Raw genomic sequence first — 20,156 nt, 5'->3', positions numbered from 1 at the left:
ACTTTTGTTTTGGGTCTCAGTTCAGTAGCTCAGTCATGTCCGACTCTTTGAGACCCAATGGACTGCAGCACACCAGGCTTCCCTGTCCATCACCAACTCCCAGAGCTTGCTCAAACTCATGTCCATTGAGTCAGTGATGTCATCCAACCATCTCATCCTCTGTCACCCCCTTCTCCTCCCACCTTCAATCTTTCCCAGCATCAGGGTCTTTTCAAATGAGTCAGTTCTTCGCATTAGGTGGCCAAAGTAGTGGCGTTTCAGCTTCAGCATCAGTCCTTCCAGTGAATGAATATTCAGGGCTGATCTCCTTTAGGATGGACTGATTGGATCTCCTTGCAGTCCAAGGGACTCTCAAGAGTCTTCTCCAACACCACAGTTCAGAAGCATCAATTCTTCGGTGCTCAGCTTTCTTTATAGTCCAACTCTCACATCCCTACGTGACTACTGGAAAAAACATAGCTTTGACTAGATGGACCTTTGTCTGCAAAATAATGTCTCTGCTGTCTAGGTTGGTCATAGCTTTTCTTCCAAGGAGCAAGTGTCTTTTAATTTCATGGCTGCAGTCACCATCTGCAGTGATTTTGGAGCCCAAGGGAAGAGTCTTGGGGCTAGATTCTGGCAAAAAGGTACTAGAAGAATTTTGATAAAGTTATGAGATGAGAATGTGGTCTCTCTGGAATATAGGTGAAATCTTAGGAGCCCGTTTCACTGCTTTGAACTTTCGTGAAAGCGTGTCCATCAATTATCACGTTTTGTTTGACTTTCATGGAAAACCAGCGAGCGTCTATGCAGGGGACAGAGATCATGTGACCAGCACACATCCTGAAGTCTGGAGGCTTTTTTGAGCTGCCCTGATTGATGAGAGGTTTAGCAGTCTGGGGGTTAAGGCCGGCTTTCCAAACACGACAGACCTGGAATCTGAATCCATATCTGCTCCTTACAAGTCCTGTGATGACTACTCTCCTTAATCCCTCAAAACCCCAAATGCCTGCATCACAAAGGTCCCTGTCAGACACAGCGGCTCTAAGAAGTCAACTGTAGGGCGGATGCCTGACCTTCAGTGAGACTCGCCAAATAGGGGCCAAAGAAAAGCGTCAAATGCCGCGTCCGAGCAGCTCGCCAGCACCAGGCCTCTGCAGGCACATCTCCGCTCTGATGGAGAGTAGCGTAAACTGGTTTTGTCCTACTGAGCCAGTCATGGGGGCTAAAAGAAGAGCTAAAAGAGCTAAAAGAAAAAACATCGTGTCTGCTCTAGTGCAGTGGGCTTCGATTTCTTTTTTGAATTAAAAAATTAACAAAAGACACACCTCTCCCTCACAAGTCCTAAAATCGCCACCTAAAGCTTTCTATTGTGACCTTAAATAGTTGTCAAAAATGTATATATTTCTAGAAAATTGTATGTTGCAGAGTACCTTCAACATATTTATATCAAAGCCTTGGGTCAAGTATTTAATTTATGAAAACAATCTACTGTGCAAATTAAGTGGCAAATGAGGCTTCATTATCAAAACAATTTGCAGATCAGATCAACCTTCCAATGGAGGTCGTCATCACTTTAAATCCAATAAAAACATTAGCCTGGGCCCCCATGACAACCTTCCCTTCTCTAATGTTTGCTCTAGGGTGTTAGTAGCCATGAGAATGGACGGATGGTGGATGGATGAGAGGGTAGGCAGATGCGTGGATGCACTGAGGAGCACAGGCTGCCTCCCCCTTCCTGAAACTCAGCCCTGCTCCCCGGGTCCTCTGCCCTCTGCCTCCCAGAATGCGCCCTCAGGAGCCCAGCATTCAGGAGTGCTTCCTGGCCAGGTGAGTCCTTTCTTAGCTGACAGTGGGGATTGGGGTTGGGGGAAGGGCAGGCCCATGACCCCTGAGTTCTCAGTCTGTCGGATTCTGGAGAATCGGGGAATTTGAGGGTCTGATAATGAAGTTCCCAAAGTCATCCACGTGGGCGTGCCCCCAGGTCACCCCTGAGAGCCCAGGTCACCCATGAAAGCCCAGATTACCCCTGAGAGCCCTGGTCACCTCTCAGAACCCAGGTCACCCCTCAGAGCTCCAGGTCACCCCTGAGAGCCCAGGTCACCCTTCAGAGCCCAGGTCACCCCTCAGAGTACAGGTCACCCCTCAGAGCTCCTGGTCACCCCTCAGACCCAGGTCACACCTCAGAGCTCCAGGTCACCCATGAGAGCCCAGATTACCCCTGAGAGCTCCAGGTCAACCCCCAGAGCCCAGGTCACCCCTCAGAGCCCAGGTCACCCATGAGACCCCAGGTCACCCATGAGAGCCCAGGTCACCCCTCAGAGCCCAGGTTACTCCTGAGAGCTCCAGGTCACCCCTCAGAGCCCAGGTCACCCTTCAGAGCCCAGGTCACCCCTCAGAGCCCCGGTCACCCCTCAGAGCTCCAGGTCACCCCTCAGACCCAGGTCACCCCTCAGAGTCCAGGTCACCCCTCAGAGCTCCAGGTCACCCCTCAGACCCAGGTCACCCCTCAGAGCCCAGGTCACCCCTCAGAGCCCAGGTCACCCCTCAGAGCCCAGGTCACCCCTGAGAGCCCCAGGTCACCCATGAGAGCCCAGGTCACCCATGAGAGCCCAGGTCACCCCTCAGAGCCCAGGTCACCCCTCGGAGCCCAGGTCACCCATGAGAGCCCAGGTCACCCCTCAGAGCCCAGGTCACGCCTCAGATCCCCAGGTCACCCCTCAGAGCCCCAGGACACTCAGAACAATGAGAGTCTTTGGGGGACGAGGCCAGAGCAGGCCCTTCTCTAAACTTCAGAAAGAAAAAGAGAGAACACTGGATTTTAGAACCAGAAAGAGGCTTCGGGACCTTTAGACTTGCTCCTTCTTGTTCAGATGAACGCCTGGGGGAGAAAGTCCGGCCTCAGGACCAGAGCTGCCAGCCCGAGTCAGCCCGGGGCTTCAGGTGGCCCTGGCCACGGTGCTCCATGACCATAAGAGGATAGGGTATTTGTGGAGAGGGAGTGACCCTGGACAAGGCGTACCCTCTGGATGCTCAAGAGAGGAGCGTGAGAGAGGATGTCTTCCTCACACACAGCGGGGGCCATGCCTTCGACTGCGGCGGGCAGGCGTGGCTGACGTGGGCAGTGACCACTGACCGCCAGCCCCCCAAAGAGAGGAGCGAATCTCCCGAGTCCTGCCCTTGGGTCAGACACACAGGGATGAGGCCAGTTATCTGCGGAGTGACGTGTTCAGCTCTGGGTTCAGTAAGAAATGCCTCTAGTCTTGGCAAAAAAGGTGCCCCGACAGGTGTGGAGCGAGGGGACCGTCAGGCCGGGCTCGGCACGGACTGGGCTTGGGGAGACCCGGGTTTGACCTGACTTTGGGGCTTCATCTCCAGGTGACCTGGGCTCCCAGGGTCCTCGTTTGTGGACAATGTGACAGAATCTACAGCAGGAAGACACGTTCCGAAACCTAGAGTCGTGGAGCTGAGCTCGGATGCAGAGATGAGCTGATGGCGAGCCTCAAGAGCAGCCCCGCTGACCTGGGCTGGGCCTGGAGTCGGGCGTCCAGCCAGATGAAGCCTGGGCGTAGTTCCTCTCCCACGTGGTGCCCGCCTTTTCTGGTTCCCAGCTGTGCTTGGCAGACACGGAAGGAGGATTCTGAGGTCAGACGTCCCACAGGAGAGACGCCAGCCGGGGCCTCCCCACGCTCCGGCCGCCCTCCCAGGGGAGGCTCCTCTCCCGTTTGCAGACCTGCTCGCCCCACTCCTTGTTGCGTCCTCACTGCCCGATCTATCCGGAGTCAGAACCTGGCGCAGGCTCACGTCAGTTTGCAGAAGGATTTTAGCTTTAGCTCCAGGGTTGTTTGCAGGTGAGATGTCATGCTAAATATTTCGGAAAGACCTCAGTGGATATGGTTTTATTTGGGGCAACGCGCCCTTGGATGAGTGAGACGGGATGTTGGTGACCTTGGAGTCTCTAGACCGGCTCCGCAGACTGGTGGGCTGGTCTGAAGGCTCGTGTCCAACTGGTCCTGCGTCTCAAGCCCCTGGCCGCCTTGAACAGATGTGGGGCTCATGGGACCGAGACTTCATGTGGAGGTGTCGTAGCCCTGGCTGCCTTCCTGGTAGATGATGGGGCCCGTGTTGAGGACCGTTGTCTCTGCACCCCTTGAGCCATCCTCAGGACCGAAAATGAATGTCCAGTGAGTGATGGCAGCTTCCAGATGGCAGCTAGGGTCCCAGCACCATCAGGCCAGGACACGGCAGGGCCAGATCCCTGTCCGCCTGGACCCCAGCCCAGGAAGTGGGGGAGGAGGGGCCTGGCTCCACTGCTGCCCAGTTCTAGGGGCCGGGCTCCTGTGATGCGCCGAGGCCTTTAGCCCAGGGTGACCGTGCCTTTGGGGACACAGAGTTAGGGAGGCGCCTTGCCCAGTGCCTGGATCCATGATTTTCACAGAAAACCTGCTCTACATGAGCCCCACTCCCCATAATGCCCCCAAGGTGTCTGGAGGGGGAGGCTCTCACAGGTCACTTGGCTAACTCCCGATCACAGTTGTGCTGAGTTCTGTTCACCAGTGACCACAGAACCTCAGCACCTGGGGAACACACACAAACACTGCACCAGTAACCAAGGACTGCCCGTCTTGGGGACACACGCGGTCACCCCCCCTCAAGCCCTGGTGACCATGCCGTGGTTAGCGCATCCATCCGTGTGTCTATTACAGACATGTCCTTGTTTAACGAATGTGCTGGCCCATGAACACTGGACACTCAGCCAGCAGCCCCGAGACGAAGCCGGTCTCTCCTGCTTTCTCCCCAAGGCCTGTCACGGCCTCCTCACGCCCAGGACACCAGACGGCACCGCAGCCCCGCCCTGGTGCCTCTTAAACCGTGACGCCACCAACAGAACAACACACAGACTGGAGACACAGCGCCCGGGGCCACGGGAGAGGCCTGATTAGGGACCCTGTGGGGAGGAGGCCTCCCCCCGCCCCCGCCCGCACCCCAGGGGCCTGGAAGCACCTGGAGGGCTGACTGCGGGCCAGAACACAGCCTGTAGTGTTCTGCAGGCGAAGTCACTGCTGTGGAATCGGGGCCGCAAGGACAGACTGGGACTGGACTGGTGCCCTGGCGTGCGCCCGGGGCTTCCCGCCTGCACCTCTGTGCCCCTGCAGGGGAGCATTTGGAGGAGGGCTGTGCGGATGGATGGACAGACACAACGTTAGGCCCCAGAGGACAGTGGGGTGGGGGCGGGCTGCATGTGGCCGGGGGGCCCCTGACTCGGCTCCCTGGGAGGCCGCCCCGGGTAGACTGGCTCTGCGCAGGCGGGAGTGACCGGAGACCCCTCTGCACGAGGGGGCGGGGCGGGGGGCGCCGTTACCGTTGCTGGCCCGCTGCCGGATGGTCAGCATCTGCTCTCCCGACAGCTTCGCCTTCTTCATGGCGGATGTGGCCCGCGGGCATCCCGACAAGCTGGGGGCAAGACAGGAGACGGCGTGAGTCACGCGCTCAGGGACCCCAGCGGCAGGGAGAGCGGCCAGGGCCCCGCCTGGCAGAGGGGACACCAGCTGGGACGCGGGCAGGCGTGGTGGGGACCACGGAGCTCGGGCTGGCCGGGAGCCCGGGGCCACGGTGTGGCCAGGCCGAGGTCTGGCCGCCAGGCTCCGGGGAGGCAGACCAGCTCCTTCAGGCCGCATCTGCCTTTGAGGGTTTCTGGGACTCTTACAGAGGAACCCCCTTCTTTAAAAACTTCCTTACGGAAAGTCTCAAACCCGCACAAGGGTTGGATGCAAAACGTACTGAAGTGAAAGGGTGGCATGAGGAGACCCCAGATTCATGCTGACTCAGCAGGGCCCCTCCCCACGGTTATTGGGAGAAATTCAGGGTCCGCCTCCCAGCCACGTGGTGTGAACAGCTGCGGACTCCCTGACCATCGGGGCCTGACGCCTGGCTGTCGCCTCACGCGCGTGCCCAGGTGCCCCGTGTACCTGCACCCTGGGCTGGGCCCCCGGGCTGAGCTGTGTCTCTGGAGGACACCTCTCCCCGTCTCTTCCTTTCTGGGTCCGGGCTGAGGACCCGCCCCCAGCCAGGGGCTGAGCACTGAGTCACTAGGCAACACGCTTGTAATGTCTGCATCGGCTCAGTGAGCCTCCGGAAGTCTCCTCTGACACCTTCTCTAACACTCTCCCGATGTGCTTTCGGCAGGTGTTGGGTGCGGGGACAGGTCTTCATACAATAAGGAAGTTCTGAGTTGTGGGTTCGAGGGGAAGCTTGTCTCTGATGACTGAGCAGGGCTCCCCCGGAGGCCGGGTGACCGCCCCACCCGTGGCTTCTCCCGAGCCTCGCTGGGACCCAGACTCGCTCAGAAAGCTGCTAGATCCACAGGGGAAGGGGCGGCAGGACATCGCCCCAGAGGGTTGCTTCTTGTTGGCACCCTTGGGGCCGTCAGCCCCAGGCCCATTGATCGGAGGCCAGCATGTCCCCGGGCAGGGGCTCCAGGACACTTGTGGATTGAAAGCTGTGCGCTGAGGGTCACCGTCCACCGCGGCCCTCCCACCCGAACACCGAGCGGTCAGAGGGAGGGATGGACGGAGTGACGGTGGGCTGAAAGGGGGAGGCGGCCCAGCCACGCAGAGGCCGGGGGGACTCGGGGTCCCCGGGCACCCATCAGCAGGCAGATGGCGCCCAGCACAGGATGAGCTGCAGACAGTTCCACACAGGGATTCCTGGACCCACGCGGAGCGGCTGAGTCAGACTTCAGCCTTCAGTGCTTTCTCCTAGTTTCCAGTTAACTGAACCACCGGCCGGAAATGACAAGCTAATGGTGCCCTGCAGCCGCGGCTGGGAACTAAATTAGGAGACAGAGGCCCGGAGATGGATGTGTTTTGTGCACACGCGCCTGCTCTGTGCTGCTCCCATTCCGATCCTGTGACTGCATCCCAGCGCCGCTCAAATTTGGACGTGCCCTGGGGAGGCAGCCTCCGCTCCGGTGTTGGGTGGCCGCGTCCCCGGTGAAGGCGCAGTGCCATCTAGCGGCCACTTGCGCCAACCTCATCGTGTGCCAAGGTCCCAGCTGGTCCAGGGATCTCAGGGCCAAGTTCACGCGGCAGGTCCTGCTGGGGAGTGACTCGGGGGGGTCTCAGTGTGATGGGGGTGGAGTCCTGGCGGGGGGAGACCCAGCAGCCCTTATGGAGACGTCGCTGATAAAAGGCAGACTTCTCCCGGAGGGGCCCGGAAGGGTCCAGGATCCAGATTCCCAGCAGCAAGGAGTTAACTGGTCTCTGCCCCAGGGCCCGCACTTGGGCCCCAGACTGGCCGCGGCTCCACCAGGAACTCCAGGGAGGGCTCTGGGCAAACACTGCCGGGGTTTCAGAGCGGACGGAGGGGGTGGGGGCCCAGCATTTTATCAGGACTCGCCCCTGCTGTGCTGCAGTCCGCAGGGTCGCAAAGGACTGGACAGACTGAGCAACGGAACAGCAAGCCCCCAGCCCACCCCACTCCCGCCCACCAGAGGCGCTCCCTTCAGGAGGACATCGTCATGAAAATAAGTCAGTGCATGAAATTCCCAGGGTGGGGTGGTGGTTAGAGAGACACAGGGTTGCTCACAGCCCAGAGTGGCTGGGAAACGGGAACAACAGACCCCGGCCTGGTGAAGAAAGGCCTTGACTCAGTCTCTGTCCCAGGAAATGCAGGTTTCCTGTTCTGGTATCTTGTTTGTGTCACTGTTGGCGATTTCACCATTGCTATTAAAATCCTCACAAGGACACCACATCTCCCTGCACAGCACACGGATTCCCACGCTAACACCGCCTTTCCGAGGTGACTCTGGGGCCATGTCACCAGGGCACTTGGGGGATGGGAGTGCCGCACTGCAGGCAGACCCCGAGGGACCAGCGTTAACAGCAAGGGCACCTGCCACACCTGCTGAGCAGCCAGCTCTGAATCGGCTTCCTGGGGCCTCAGGGCAGGAGCTGGGGGCACAGGGTATCCTCTGACCCCCAGGGAATCCCTGCCACCCATTACTTGTCTGATCTGCTCCTGTTTCAGTATGAAGGGCTGTCCTTGCGGTCCTTTCTCAGTCCATGATGCAGATCTGGAGTTTTTTCCCCCAAATATTCCTGAGTTTCTCCCAAACCATTTGGTGCCAAATGTGTGCCCTGAGCCTTGGAGAGAGGGCGGTGTTGGAACAGGAGGCTCCGCACCCAGACACCTGGGCCTCGGGGCAGTTGGGGTGTCCCAGTCACGGGTGTTGATTCGCAGGGGGCTGTGGGCGGACGGGAGAGCAGCAGGCCCTGCAATCACCACGTTCCTCCTGCTTGGTTCCCCTCCAGCTGCACTTTGACGGCATCACAGGTGAATTAGGTGTTTGTGAGGGTCTGGGGGCCTGGCCAGCAGCCATAACAGGATTTCTGGGGTCTCCCCACCAAGGGTGCGGGATTGAGCGGCTTGCACGCGCTCCTGGAAAGGACTGCTGTTATCATGCCACTCTGAGCCCCTGTTTGCCCAGAGTTCCTGAGGAGCCTGAGGGCAGGTGTGGAGTCAGGCCGCCCGCAGGGACGGCCCTTCGGAGGGTCAGGTGCGCTTTTCCTGACAGTGTGGGGGCCGCACTGCTAACCTGAAGGGCTCCAGCGTTCCTCTCTTGGGCAAGTGCCCCTCTGGTGTGGGCGAGAGTGATGTTTACGAAAATGTGGCTGTGCCCCCTGCACGGAGGCCTGGATGCTAGTCCGGGAAGCTCAGGGATCAGTCTGGTATAAATCTTTGCTGTGGGTGGTCGTGTCCCCAGAGGATGCTGATGCCCTGAGTCCAGAACCGACAGGACCCAATGGGAAACTGGGCCTGTGAGACACCCTTGAGTCGAGGTGAAATGGTGCTGGAGGGCTGGGGGGGGCCTGTCCTGTGACCTCACGAGGGAGAAGAGGGGCGTTTGGACCTGGACACAGAGGAAGGACGTGTGACAAAGGGCAGGGCGAGGCGGAGCCCCAGACTGCCTTCCCCACCCGCAGCCTGCCCGTGTCGTGACCTCTGGCCTCTGACACTGAGAGGACAAGCTCTTTAACACCGTAACACCCCAGGTCGTGGTGTGTGTCAGGCAGCGTAGGAAACCGATACCATCATGTCTGTCCATCAGTTTTGGGCTCCTCGTCCACATTTCCCATTTGCCTACACTATTTCTATCTGTTTTCGGATATGAGCGTAACTGTTCTGTGAATGTGAGGGTTTTTTTTGCCATGAGTTCAGGGGCACTGGCGCATCTGGGGGAGCAGGTGAGAGTGAGGAGGCGCCCCGACTTAGGGCAGAGGGGGTGCAGGAGGGGGACACGGGGCCTGGGCTCCTGGCACGTGGTGACAAGTGTGGCTGGGCATGTCCTCACCCAGCTGGGCCCCTGGCTGCCCACGAGGGCTGCTCAGGGTTCTTTCCTAGAGTGGGGGCCCAGCAGGCAGGTGCTGAGGGCAGCATAGGGTGACCCCGAAGGACTCAGGGCCATGGAGCTTCAGGAAAGGAACTGGGGTTTGGATGGGGCCTGCAGGGCATCCCGGGCGCTGCTCAGCCCTGCGCCATCCAAGGTGGAAGCCCCTCACCCGTGCACTGCGCATATTTAAACTTGTATTAACTCAAACCAAACAATGGTGAGCCTCGGCTCTTGCATCGTGTTGAGCGAGCATCAGCCACGGGCCCAGTAGTCTCGCATGTCCGGTGACCCTGGACCTGCAAACCATGCAGCGGCGGAGGGATGGACGTGAACATGCTTCAGGAGGAGAAAGTCTGAGAACATCAAGCATGGTGGCATCTCCCCAGGAGCCTGCCCCCAGCCCCTGTGGCCTCGGGCCCAGGAGGCCGGCGCTGTGACCCAGCTGCTAACATTCACGGGCCCTGTGGGATTCGCGGTTTGGAACAGATGCTGGATCTGAGTTTTTCCCTTCTTAGTGCTTTCTGTCAAGTACTGAAATGTGGAGGTTGGAGTAAAAGAGTCCATACATCTGAGGAGCTTGCAGGGGCAGCGGTCAGCGCGAGGTGGGTGGACAGGGGATGGGCCGAGGTGCCCGGTGTGAGGCCTGCCCAGAGAACGGGGCCTGATGGCTTTCTTCTCTCCTCCCAAGGAGGCAGACTCCGATTACAGTGTGAAATGGGGGCCTGGCTGGTTCCCCCAGAGGAGCACCACAAACACGCCGAGTCAGCATCGGGTCTGCTCCACGTGGAAACAGTCTCCATGCCTGCAGCATCTTCTCCTCCGGAGGCCTGGGACCCTCTGCCCTCCTCACCTCCTGCGGATCTCGGAGGACCCGGAGGGCGGCGTCTCCTCTCGTAAAGTGAGGTGCCACGCTTCCAACATCCCCTCCTCAAACAGAAAATTACCAGCCGGGCTGGAGGCCCTGCCACACCTTCCGTCCCCTCCACCCTCCTGCCAGGAGGCAGTGGGATTTGAGGTTCGGAGAAGGCAGGAAGGGGTTCATGATGGCCCTGGGGAGAGGCAAGTGTCCAGGGGCTGGACAAGAGCTCAGTAGGAGCGGGTGCAGGACCGGCCTCTGGCCAGACCAGCGTCCCAGGGCTGCGATGCCGTGTAGTTTGGATTTACCGCCAGCCAGTCTCAAGTCAGGAACCCTGGGGCTGCTTCAGTGTCCCCTGTCCACATGTGGGGCTTGGGCACGTGTGGCCATGGTCTCAGCCTGAGAGGGAAGACATTGACCCATCCGCAGAGGCCAAGGGCAGTGGGCGCTCCTCCTGGCGGGACGGCTGGGTGGGGAGAGGTCTGCCCTCTTCACTCCCTCTCCCTGGGGTCCATCCCACGACACCAGGCTTCTTTCGTACCTGCCCTGCGGCAGCCTTGGCCTTGGTCTTGCAGATGTACAGACCGACAGACTGAGATGCAGGTGGTCCACAGACAAAACGCCCAGACAGTCCATGGTTGTCCAGCTTTCTCCTTACTGGCATCTCTGAAATGGAACTATGCAGACCTCAGGGAGCTGTGGTTGCTTGTTGACATAGATTTTGGTAAAAAAACAAACAAACAAACAAACTACAGCTTTTCCACATCACAGAAAGGGAGGTGCGTAAAGGCTCTCTTCTCCTTGGACCCAGAAGCATCCCAAGTGGACTACACTTCCCAGCATCCCTTGCAGTAGGTGATGCTATGGACCAGGTTCCACCCAGTTAAGAAAGAAGGAAGTAATCCCTGTTCCCTCTCCCAGGAGGATCCTCCACATTCTCTCCATCTTGGGCTGTGGAATGAAGACCACCCTTGGAGAAGGTGCTGAAGGTGGCCGAGCCTTTCTCTGCTGTCCCTTCATCTTATTCTGTCATGTGAGCAAGAAAGGAACCTCCAGTCTTTGGAGTGGTTGTTAAGGCTGCGTATCCAGCTCATATTTACATTAAAGGAGAAGGTTGATTACAAAAATAACTCGTAGAAGTCACTCACTATGGTGACATTTTTACCACAATTCTCTTGGGAAATATCAAGCACAATAAATATCCTAAAAAAGGCGATCTCTCCATTTATAAAGGACTGTAGAGGAACTGAAAACAAATAAATTAGGTCATGCAGTCCATGTGGGAAGGGGTTTAAGAGGGTCTGGGGGGTAATTTTTTAAAAAATTACTTAGATCAAGCCCAGTGAGAGATGACTTACTTCTAAGATCGCTTACTTATTTATTTGTTAGGATTAGAGCTGCGGCGTTACTTTTGGAGAATCTTCCTACTCTACGTAACGTGGGATGAGATTGAGGTGAGAGCACAGCGCAGCCAGCGCCCGGGCACACAGAGCAGAGGCTCCAAAGTCACAGAAACCCCCTCCCCAGCCTCCTCCCTCACAGCCTGTGTCTCTCTCTCCTGCATAGGAGGCTCCAGTGTGCACAGTCCTGACACCCCCACTCAGGCTGGGGGGCCGTCCCAGTCAGCTGAGCCATCGCTGCCCCCCCGAGGCAGGTGAGACCTTGCCAGAGCGTCCTCTCTCCGGCCCTTCCCCTGACACCTCTGCCCCTGATCCTGGAATCTGACCCGGGACCACTCCAGGCGCCTCGTCACGTGTCTGGTGAGACCCTGGTGCCTTGGTCAGTCTGCATCTCAAGATCTGGTCCTTCAGATCCCTGTGACTGCCCTGTGCCTTTAATTCTCTCCATTGCCTGGTTCTCTCCTTCAGACAAATCTCACATCCAGTTGCCCCTCCCAAGAACACCTTCCCTCGCTCCTGAGCGGCCACAGCTACTCCCAGGCCTTGTTTCTCATCTCAGCTGCAGCTTTTGGCTCAGTCAGTGCCAGCGATGGAGTAGCCCACTTCCCAGTGCCTCACAGAAGCTCCACTGAGGAGAAGGGGGCTAGGAGGAGGTCCCCCCAGTCCTTACATAGAACAAATGAACGGAGACGATTTCACAGCAGTGGGGGCATGGGCACTCAGGAGGCGTGTTGGTGTAGTCACCTCCCTGAAGAGGAAAGCGGGGCAAGTGGGCGTCCTGGGACCCAGAAGCCAGGGCAGGTGCCCCCCTTCATCTACGGCACCTGAGAAGGTGGTCCTTCACCATCTCACTGGGTGGTCATGGCTTGGGGGGAAGAAAGCACCAAACAGGAATTTCTGGTTTTGTCTACTCTTCTGATTCTAAAAGCCGCTTTGCTATTGCGGCACGTGGGCTGTACAAACAGCTTGAATCTCAAGCCACTACCTGTGTCTTTCTGGGAGGCCTGTCCACACCCAGGCCTCAGAGGTCTGAGGAACCGCCAGTGAGCTCCAGTCAGCCGGGCCCAGGGACTTTATGGGGAGAGGCATCAGGACCCTCTGCTAAGCCCGTGTTTGTGCCTCAGCTGTGTTCTCGCCAGGACTGCGGTTCTCACACCGTCAGGGAACAACATTTCATCTATACAATAAAACAGATGAAAACTTGTTCCACAGCTGAAAGCTACAGGCCAACGTGCGACAGGACACGATTCAGCCTTCAAAAGGAAGGCGATCTGACGCAGGATATAATGTGGAGGGACCTGGGAGCCGTGCTGATGGAGATAAGGGATCACGGGACAGCCAGCCTGTGATTCCTCCTAGGTGAGGACCAGAGAGTCCGACCCGCTAGACGGCGGTGCCAGGGGCCGGCGGGGCTGGGAGAGCGCGTCCAGTGGGCACAGGGTTTCCCTCTCGAGGTGAGGGCTCTGGGGATGAACGTGCCTGCACAACAGTGAGACTCTACTTATCGCCCGCGAACGGGACACTTAAGAGTGGGTAGGACGGTAAATGTCATGTTATGTGCTTTTTACCACAATTTAAAAAGTGCAGGTCAGCTCTTGCAGGGTCCTGTTCACCCCTCTAGCCCCCTGCGCCCCGGCCCCCAAGATACATTTATACCCAGAAGGGGGGTGTCCGCCACCCGCCACCCGGGAGTTCCCGACACTCTCCACGCAGCAACCACGTCCCTTCCCTCCTCAGAGCGGGAAGAGGTAGGGGGTCAGACGGCTGAGTGAGCGTCACAGAGAAATGAAGCATCTAAATCTCCGCTCGGCCCCGCCCACCACAAGCAGGGTCCTGCCCACCGTGGAGGGGCCTCTGATACTGAGGCTCCGCCCCCGGCGGCTCCGCCCCATGCGGCTCCGCCCACAACAGCAGGGACCCGCCCACCGTGGAGCGGCCTCTGATACTGAGGCTCCGCCCCATGCGGCTCCGCCCACAACAGCAGGGACCCGCCCACCGTGGAGCGGCCTCTGATACTGAGGCTCCGCCCCCGGCGGCTCCGCCCCAGGAGGCTGCGCCCACCACAAGCAGGGCCCCGCCCACCGTGGAGCGGCCTCTGACACTGAGGCTCCGCCTCTGGAGGCTCTGCCCCCTCAGGCTCCGCCCTCAGTGGCTCCGCCCCCACCTGGACCACAGCTCTGCCCCCAGGGCTGGTCGTTCCTGTTCTGGACTCAGGGGGCTCCTCCCGGCACCCCCTCAGTGCCCTGGGTGAACTGTCTGCAGACCTGAGGGTACATCACGGGGATTCTGGAGAGAGATTCTGCGGAAGCACAGTCACGGGTCTGTTTTCTCTACACCTGCCCCAAGTTTCCCTCCAGCTCACCAAGACAGCGGTGCCTTTGAATCAAAGTCCCCTCCTGGCCAGAGACCGTGCGGAGGAGTGTCCGTTAGGGCAAAAGAGACGGGGAAGGTTAGAAACCAGGAGAGCCTGGGCGTCTTTATGCGATTGCTGGGTCCGGGCACCTGAGTGTCAAGCCGGAGGCTAAGCAGGTGTGTGGGGGTGCGGAGAGGCCCAGGGTCCCGCCTGGTGGGAGCGCCTCAGAGTCAGGGGCCCGCACCCCGCAGGCCCCGAGGGGGTGCTGAGTGACCAGCCTGTGGGGGGTGCACGCTGCTGGGTGGCTCTCCACGAAGGCCACTATTCTGATTCTCGGGCAACAGTTCAGTCTGAGGCTTGGAAACAGCATGAGCAGCAGTTACGTTCATGTCTGTCTCCTGGTGCTGTTTCTGGTACTCGAGTGTGTGTGTGTGAGTTAAGTTGCTCAGTCGTGTCCGACTCCTTGCCACCCCATGGACTGTAGCCCACCAGGCTCCTCTGTGCATGGGATTCTCCAGGCAGGAACACTGGAGTGGGTTGCCATGCCCTTCTCCAGGTACCCGAGTGTTTATATGTCATTGCTTTCATCTGTATCTGATTATGGCTTAGATCATAGGTCACAAAGGCAGGATTTTAAAGTTTTTTAAAAACTGTTTTTGATTGCCAAAGACTGAAGGAAGCAGGCACTTTTTGGCGGGCATTTTGGCACTTCCTATCAACATGTGAAAACTAGCAGCTCTGCTTCCGGGACTATGTCCTGAAGACGCCTTGGCACAAGGATGCACAGATGTCAGCAGAGGGAGTTCTCTCGGGTAACGCCCCGTCTAGAGTGGAGCCTGGGGGCGCAGGCCAAGGCCTCCCACTGGAAAGGGGGGGCAGCTCTGAGTGGAGTGAGACATTTGTCCTGCCAAGCACACGCTGTGGCCAGCCTGGCCCGGGTGTCTGGGTGCAGGGCCAGCCCCACCCCATGCACACAGCCATGGAGCACTGCGATCTGCTTCTACCCAAAGGAAGAAGCCAGTGTGTGGTGTGTGTTGGGGGCCTCTGTGTCTCCGGGCACCTTAAGCCTGGATGCAAGCCTCTCTGTTCAAGGGTGCTTTCTGAAGGAAGACGTGGGGACCACCCTCTCCACTCCACCTAGGGAAGAGTCAGGGAAAGACACTCACCTCTCTCTTTTGGCCCTTGAATTTCTACCTGAGGAGGAACTTCTTTATAGTAAAAACCAAACTTCCTAAAGAACATTAAGGCTCATTGCTGCATGTCATTCCTTTTGGCTCATTCTGTGTTTGATGTGTTTTTGCAGATGGAGGCGGGGTGCCCCGGGGTTTGAGGTTAGAGAGGTCACAAGACCCCGTGGATTTATGTCATACGTACGGTGCTGCGTCCTCCCACCCGGCTCCCAGAAAGCTGGGGGTGGCTGTGATATGTCCACATCAGTCATTCATCCTGACGCCTACGGGGGCCACTTGCCTCTTCTTCTGAGTCAATGTAATTGTATATACAGATATTTTAAAATTATGCAAATAATAGTCAGTGGGGAGTGATTGGTTTTTTGGGAGGTTTTCTGATGTATCTGATGAGGCTCCAGTAACCAAGAGTCACCTTGTCCTCAAGTGGGACCTGTTTGCCATATTCAGCCAAACGAATAATTGAACTCACAGATACCCTCGTGAGTGTGAGTACGTGTGTAAAATGACAACCTGTTTCTGCGGATGCCAATCTTAGGCATTGGGAAGCCTCTCCATGTACACTGATGCGGTAGGGTGAGTGTGTGCTTTGCAAAATGCGTCTAAGTTTGCTTCTTCTTTCCCCGCGCCTCGGCACCCGTGAGCTGGTGTGGGTTCTCAGTCTCCCCCGCCCCAGCCTGGGGCGGGGTGTGGTGGGGACCCTGGCGTGCAGGCGGGCAGGGGCACTCACCTGCGGTGTGTGAGGAAGCTGCCACTGACGTGCCCCGAGCCGTCGCAGCCTGGCGTGGGGCAGGACATGCCCTCCGTCTTGACCGACTTCCAGGAGAACTGGGAGCCGTTGAGGTAGCCGTCCTTCTGCCTCTTGGCCGCCAGCGGACACCCGGACGCGCTGCGGTGCGAGGCGTACTTGCCGGTGATGTGGCCCTGGCCATCACACCCGGGCACCGGGCACCTGGGGGCAGAGGGGGCACTTGACTGTCTCGCCCCCAGGTGCCTGGTGGCCCCGCAGCAAAGTCAAATTAACCTGACACGAAGGAAAAACCAGCATCTTCTACCCGGGTTCCAGTGGGATTAAAAAACCGAAACAAGACCACTCAAAGGCACCACCTAGTGGCGCCGTGCGGTAGTTGGCCCTCCGGGAAACACTGGTCCAGGGAAGGGACAAGACGCCTTCCTGGAGCGGAGCGTCCACTCGGGGAGGGATGCCCACACCGCGTGAGAAAAAGAGCTCGTTTGTCGGAGCAGCTGGGGTGCGGGTGTCTGTCTGAGAGGCACCGCTTTGGGACAGTCTCAGCCTTCAGCAGGAGATGTGCAAACTCAGTGGGAAATTGACTCTGGGATTATTTTTAAAAGATTACTTTATAAGCCCATGTTCTTCTCAGGAGCTGGAGAACACCTATTTGTTTGGCTATGTTTTTTAGTCCACAAGATACCCCTCTAGCCAGACAGGGGTGTGAGCAGCAGAGGTGGTTTAGTTACAAGGTGCTCCAGGAGCACTTTTTAATTTTTGTAATAAATGGGAAGCTCACCAGCTGGAGCGAAATTCAGCAACAGGCCAATCAAGCAGTGCTTCTGAAACCTCTCTGTCACAGGTTATGGCAAAGCGCCGAAGACTTACAGCCAAACCAGAGGCACGTTTTTCTTTCAAGTTTGTTTGTTTTCATCAAAACTTTTCTCCAAAGACATTGAGTGAGATTAAAATTTCAGGAAGGTGGCAGTGGATTTATATCACAGGTCTTTGAGGCTTACTGGGCAGCGGTTCAGGGCCATTGTCTGCAGGGAGGGGGGTTGCTGGCCTTCTATCCCCGATGGTCACCATCCTCCTTAGCAAGAAGCAGAGGACCGACGTCAGAGCGACTTGCATAAGCCGGAGACTCAGCCACGTGCTGGGTGCTGTGGCTAGTCACGTCATGTGCTCTCATGAATCTGGCAGTGTATGTCAATACACTCAGGATGTATGTAAATACATCCAGGAAATTAACTCTTTTTCCCAGCGAGGGGTAGAGGGAGGTGCCTTGTAACTGGTTTTACACCCCGGATGGACCGGCTGTCACCTCGTCTGTCACTCAGAGGGTGCTTCTGGCCGAGTGCAGTTGTGCGTCGGTCTGCTCTCGAACCTGCAACCTCACCCGCGTCCGACAGCTCCAAGCCTGACCTGCCCTGGCCGGCAGCCCCCTCGCCCCCGCCCCCGGCCCGCGCACCTGATGGGCTCCTGGTCCTCCTTGTCCTCTTTGCTCTGTGCTATCCTGATGCCGCTCTTCTTGGCTCTGGGGCAACCTGAAAGGCTAAGAAGACGGGTGATTTCAGAAGCTGTCCTGCACCTTTACCCGATGGTACTTTGAGCCAATTTCCTCCAGAGACTGGTGCTTCTTGGCGTGAAGACAAAGTCCTGGGGGAGGGTCCATTCGGGCACAGGAGCCCCTTGGGGCTCCCCGAGGCCTTTGGACACTGTGGGTCCCCCAGAACGGCACCCAGAGCCTGTAGGGGGACCGGCCCCTGAGGGTCCGGAGTCCCAGGAGAGGCGGGCCTGGCTTGCGGGCGTGGGGTGTTCTTGGCACAGAGGGGCTACAGTGCAGAGACACACAGGCACCCCTCCTTCCTGCAGCCATTCCTGCAGCGGGGTCCCAGAGCCCCCCGACCTGCGAGGGCTGTGTCCCTGCCGTCCGGCCCCATTTACCTGAGGTACGGCTCCCTGGGGCACCTTCGGAAGACACAGTGCAAACTGACCAAGCTAATTTTATTCAATTTTGGAATTTGGGGAAGTAACAGCTCACATTATCTAAAGGAAATTTTCCAGCTGGAATGTCTATATGATTTTTCTTTCCTGTTCAGCGGTAGCTAACGCCAGGCTATTAGATGTGAAATTATATAGAATGACAGGGAATCTCTGCAAGGAACCAGAGAACCAGGCCCCAGGGGTTCTCTGGAGCTGCCCAGGGGGGTGGCAGGGGGGCCCGGCCGGGTCTGGGCGGGTGTGCCGCTCTGACCCTCTTGCTGACTTTGTCGGCGCTGGCCCCCTGAGCACGCTGGTCCTCAGCCCCCCGCCCCGTCACTTCCGTCTCCCTAGCCGTGTCCCACGCTTGTGCAGCTGCCTGGCTCCTCTCCGGGAAGCCGCGCCTCCCGGCAGAAGTCGGTCTGGAGCCCAGATCTGAGCCCTGGGGCTGAGCGGTGTCGGCCTGTCCTCCTGCCTCCCGCTTGTCCTGCCTTCCCTCGTCCGCCCTGAACTTTGGGCGGAGGTGTGGCTCTGGGCCCTCGCCCGCCGAGACGAGGCTGGGAGTGAAGATAAACTGGAACAGAACCAAACCAGAGCAAGCAGTGCAGAAGGGGGCTCAGTCTGGACCTGACTCTGACTCCGAGGAAAACTTGGCTGTGACCCAGGGGCTGGGCTGGAATCCTGGCATCAGGTCCAAGGCGGGAGAGTCCACAGCCAGCTCTCCCAGGCTCTCCCAGGCCCAGCGAGGCCAGCCCAGGGGGAGGAAGGGGCGCTGCTGTGTCTGAGTGGTGGTCCTGCATGCTGGCCCCTGCCCTTGAGAAGCTGTGCACGTGGCCATGTCACTGACCGTCTGGGTGCAGAGCTTTGTGGCCCACGTGAGAGCCGCTGGATGAGGTCAGTGCCCCCCAGAAGGTCGCCAGTCCTGATATGTGCTGGTACCAGGAAGGGCGTTCCCTCCCTGCTGGCGTCTGCGCTTCCTCAGGCTGGTTTCCTTGCCTCCCCGGGACCGGGGGATGCGTCCACCTCAGGACAGGGAGGACGTAAGGCTCTCGCTTGGTCTCCCCAAGCTCAGGGGGCCAAGTGACACGTCTCGGCCCTGTGCTGCCCCCGTCCCCAGGGAGGGCAGGTTGTGTCCTTACTGTGAAAGAGCGGAGCGAAGGTGCCTGGGAACCAGGACCAGACCTCGCGGGGCGCGGGGTCCCTGTGCCCTGTGTCCACGCCCTGAGGGTCAAAGCAACCCTGGTGGAGAGTGCAGCGATTCATGGAAATACTCTCGGCACAGACAGGAGGGTCCCGGGGGCTGGTTCCTGCAGTGCTGTCCTGGTGGAGAGCCTGGAGCCCGCTGGGGGCCGCTGCTGGAGGTGGCAGGGTCCTGGGAAGTCAGCTCCCGCTGCTCACGCTCCGCTCCGAGCTGCGCGGGGGGAGGGGACCTCCCAGAGACGTTGCTGTGCCGACCGTCTGGAGATGGCAGAAAGGAGCCAGCCTGGAGCAGAGTCCGGGAAAGAAAGCGATGCCCGGAAACAGCTCCTTTGAGGGAGAGCTGAAGAAAGGGCTCTTGTGGTTGTGAAGACAAGATGCTCTGGACACGGCCTGAGCTCCTCTGTCGGTGGAGCGAGGTCTCTCTGCCGAGGACAGAGGCGAGACAGAGCTTCTGACGATGGGTTGTTTTTTTGACAGAATATCAGAGATGGTCAATACTATTGATTACAGTGAGTTTAAGAAACTTCAGAGGTGCTGGAGAGACAGCAAGTCACACCGCCATTCCAACCCCAGCAAGAGCATAGGCAAGTCACAGCCTGTCTCGGGCGGGAGGGCGGTCCTGCCTTTCCCAGAGGGAGCTTCTCGGGCCTTCCAGGGGCGGTCCATCCACGAGCAGCTGTGACCTCGGCGGTGGCCTCTTGGCTGAGTCCTGCCTCCGACAGCTAAGTACTCAGAGCCTGTCTCCTCCAGCGGAGACAGAAATGAACCTCCCGCCGCTCAGGGCAGCTCTGAGGACGGCTGGGAGCCCCTGGCTCCTGGGGCGGCGTGCAGGACACAGGCCCCGGAGAGAAGTGATGTCCTGTAAGCAGATGGACCTGCGTCTGGTGGGGGCGTCGGGGGACCCGAGGGTCACTCCTGTCCTCCCTGGAGCCCGGGGGTGGCGGGGCACGCACACCTCTTTGTGTTGTGCTTTGCGGACCTTCCGTGTTTCACAAGTTGAAGGTTGTGGTCAGTATGAGTCTAACAAGTCTATAGGCTCCATTTTGCCAATTGCATCTCTCACTTCACGTCTCTGTG

The 20,156-nt window shown here is 58.5% G+C and overlaps 1 protein-coding gene across 1 annotated transcript in view; it reads right to left on the bottom strand.

Moving 5' to 3' along the window:
- The window catches only part of MYT1L (myelin transcription factor 1 like), a 176,859-nt gene that overhangs the window by 10,393 nt on the left and 146,310 nt on the right, over positions 1-20,156 (bottom strand). The window contains exons 18-20 of the mRNA XM_081576196.1: positions 17,368-17,451; positions 15,897-16,118; positions 5,342-5,433 (exon numbers count right to left, since the gene is read on the bottom strand). Coding sequence (XP_081432322.1) covers positions 5,342-5,433; positions 15,897-16,118; positions 17,368-17,451 — 398 coding nt within the window. The remainder of the gene's footprint in view (positions 1-5,341; positions 5,434-15,896; positions 16,119-17,367; positions 17,452-20,156) is intronic.

The sequence above is a fragment of the Giraffa tippelskirchi genome, chromosome 1 (genome assembly GCF_054371585.1).
Source record: "Giraffa tippelskirchi isolate mGirTip1 chromosome 1, T2T-mGirTip1v1.2.pri, whole genome shotgun sequence".
NCBI classification, from domain to species: Eukaryota; Metazoa; Chordata; class Mammalia; order Artiodactyla; family Giraffidae; genus Giraffa; species Giraffa tippelskirchi.
This window is presented reverse-complemented; position numbering and strand designations above follow the sequence as displayed.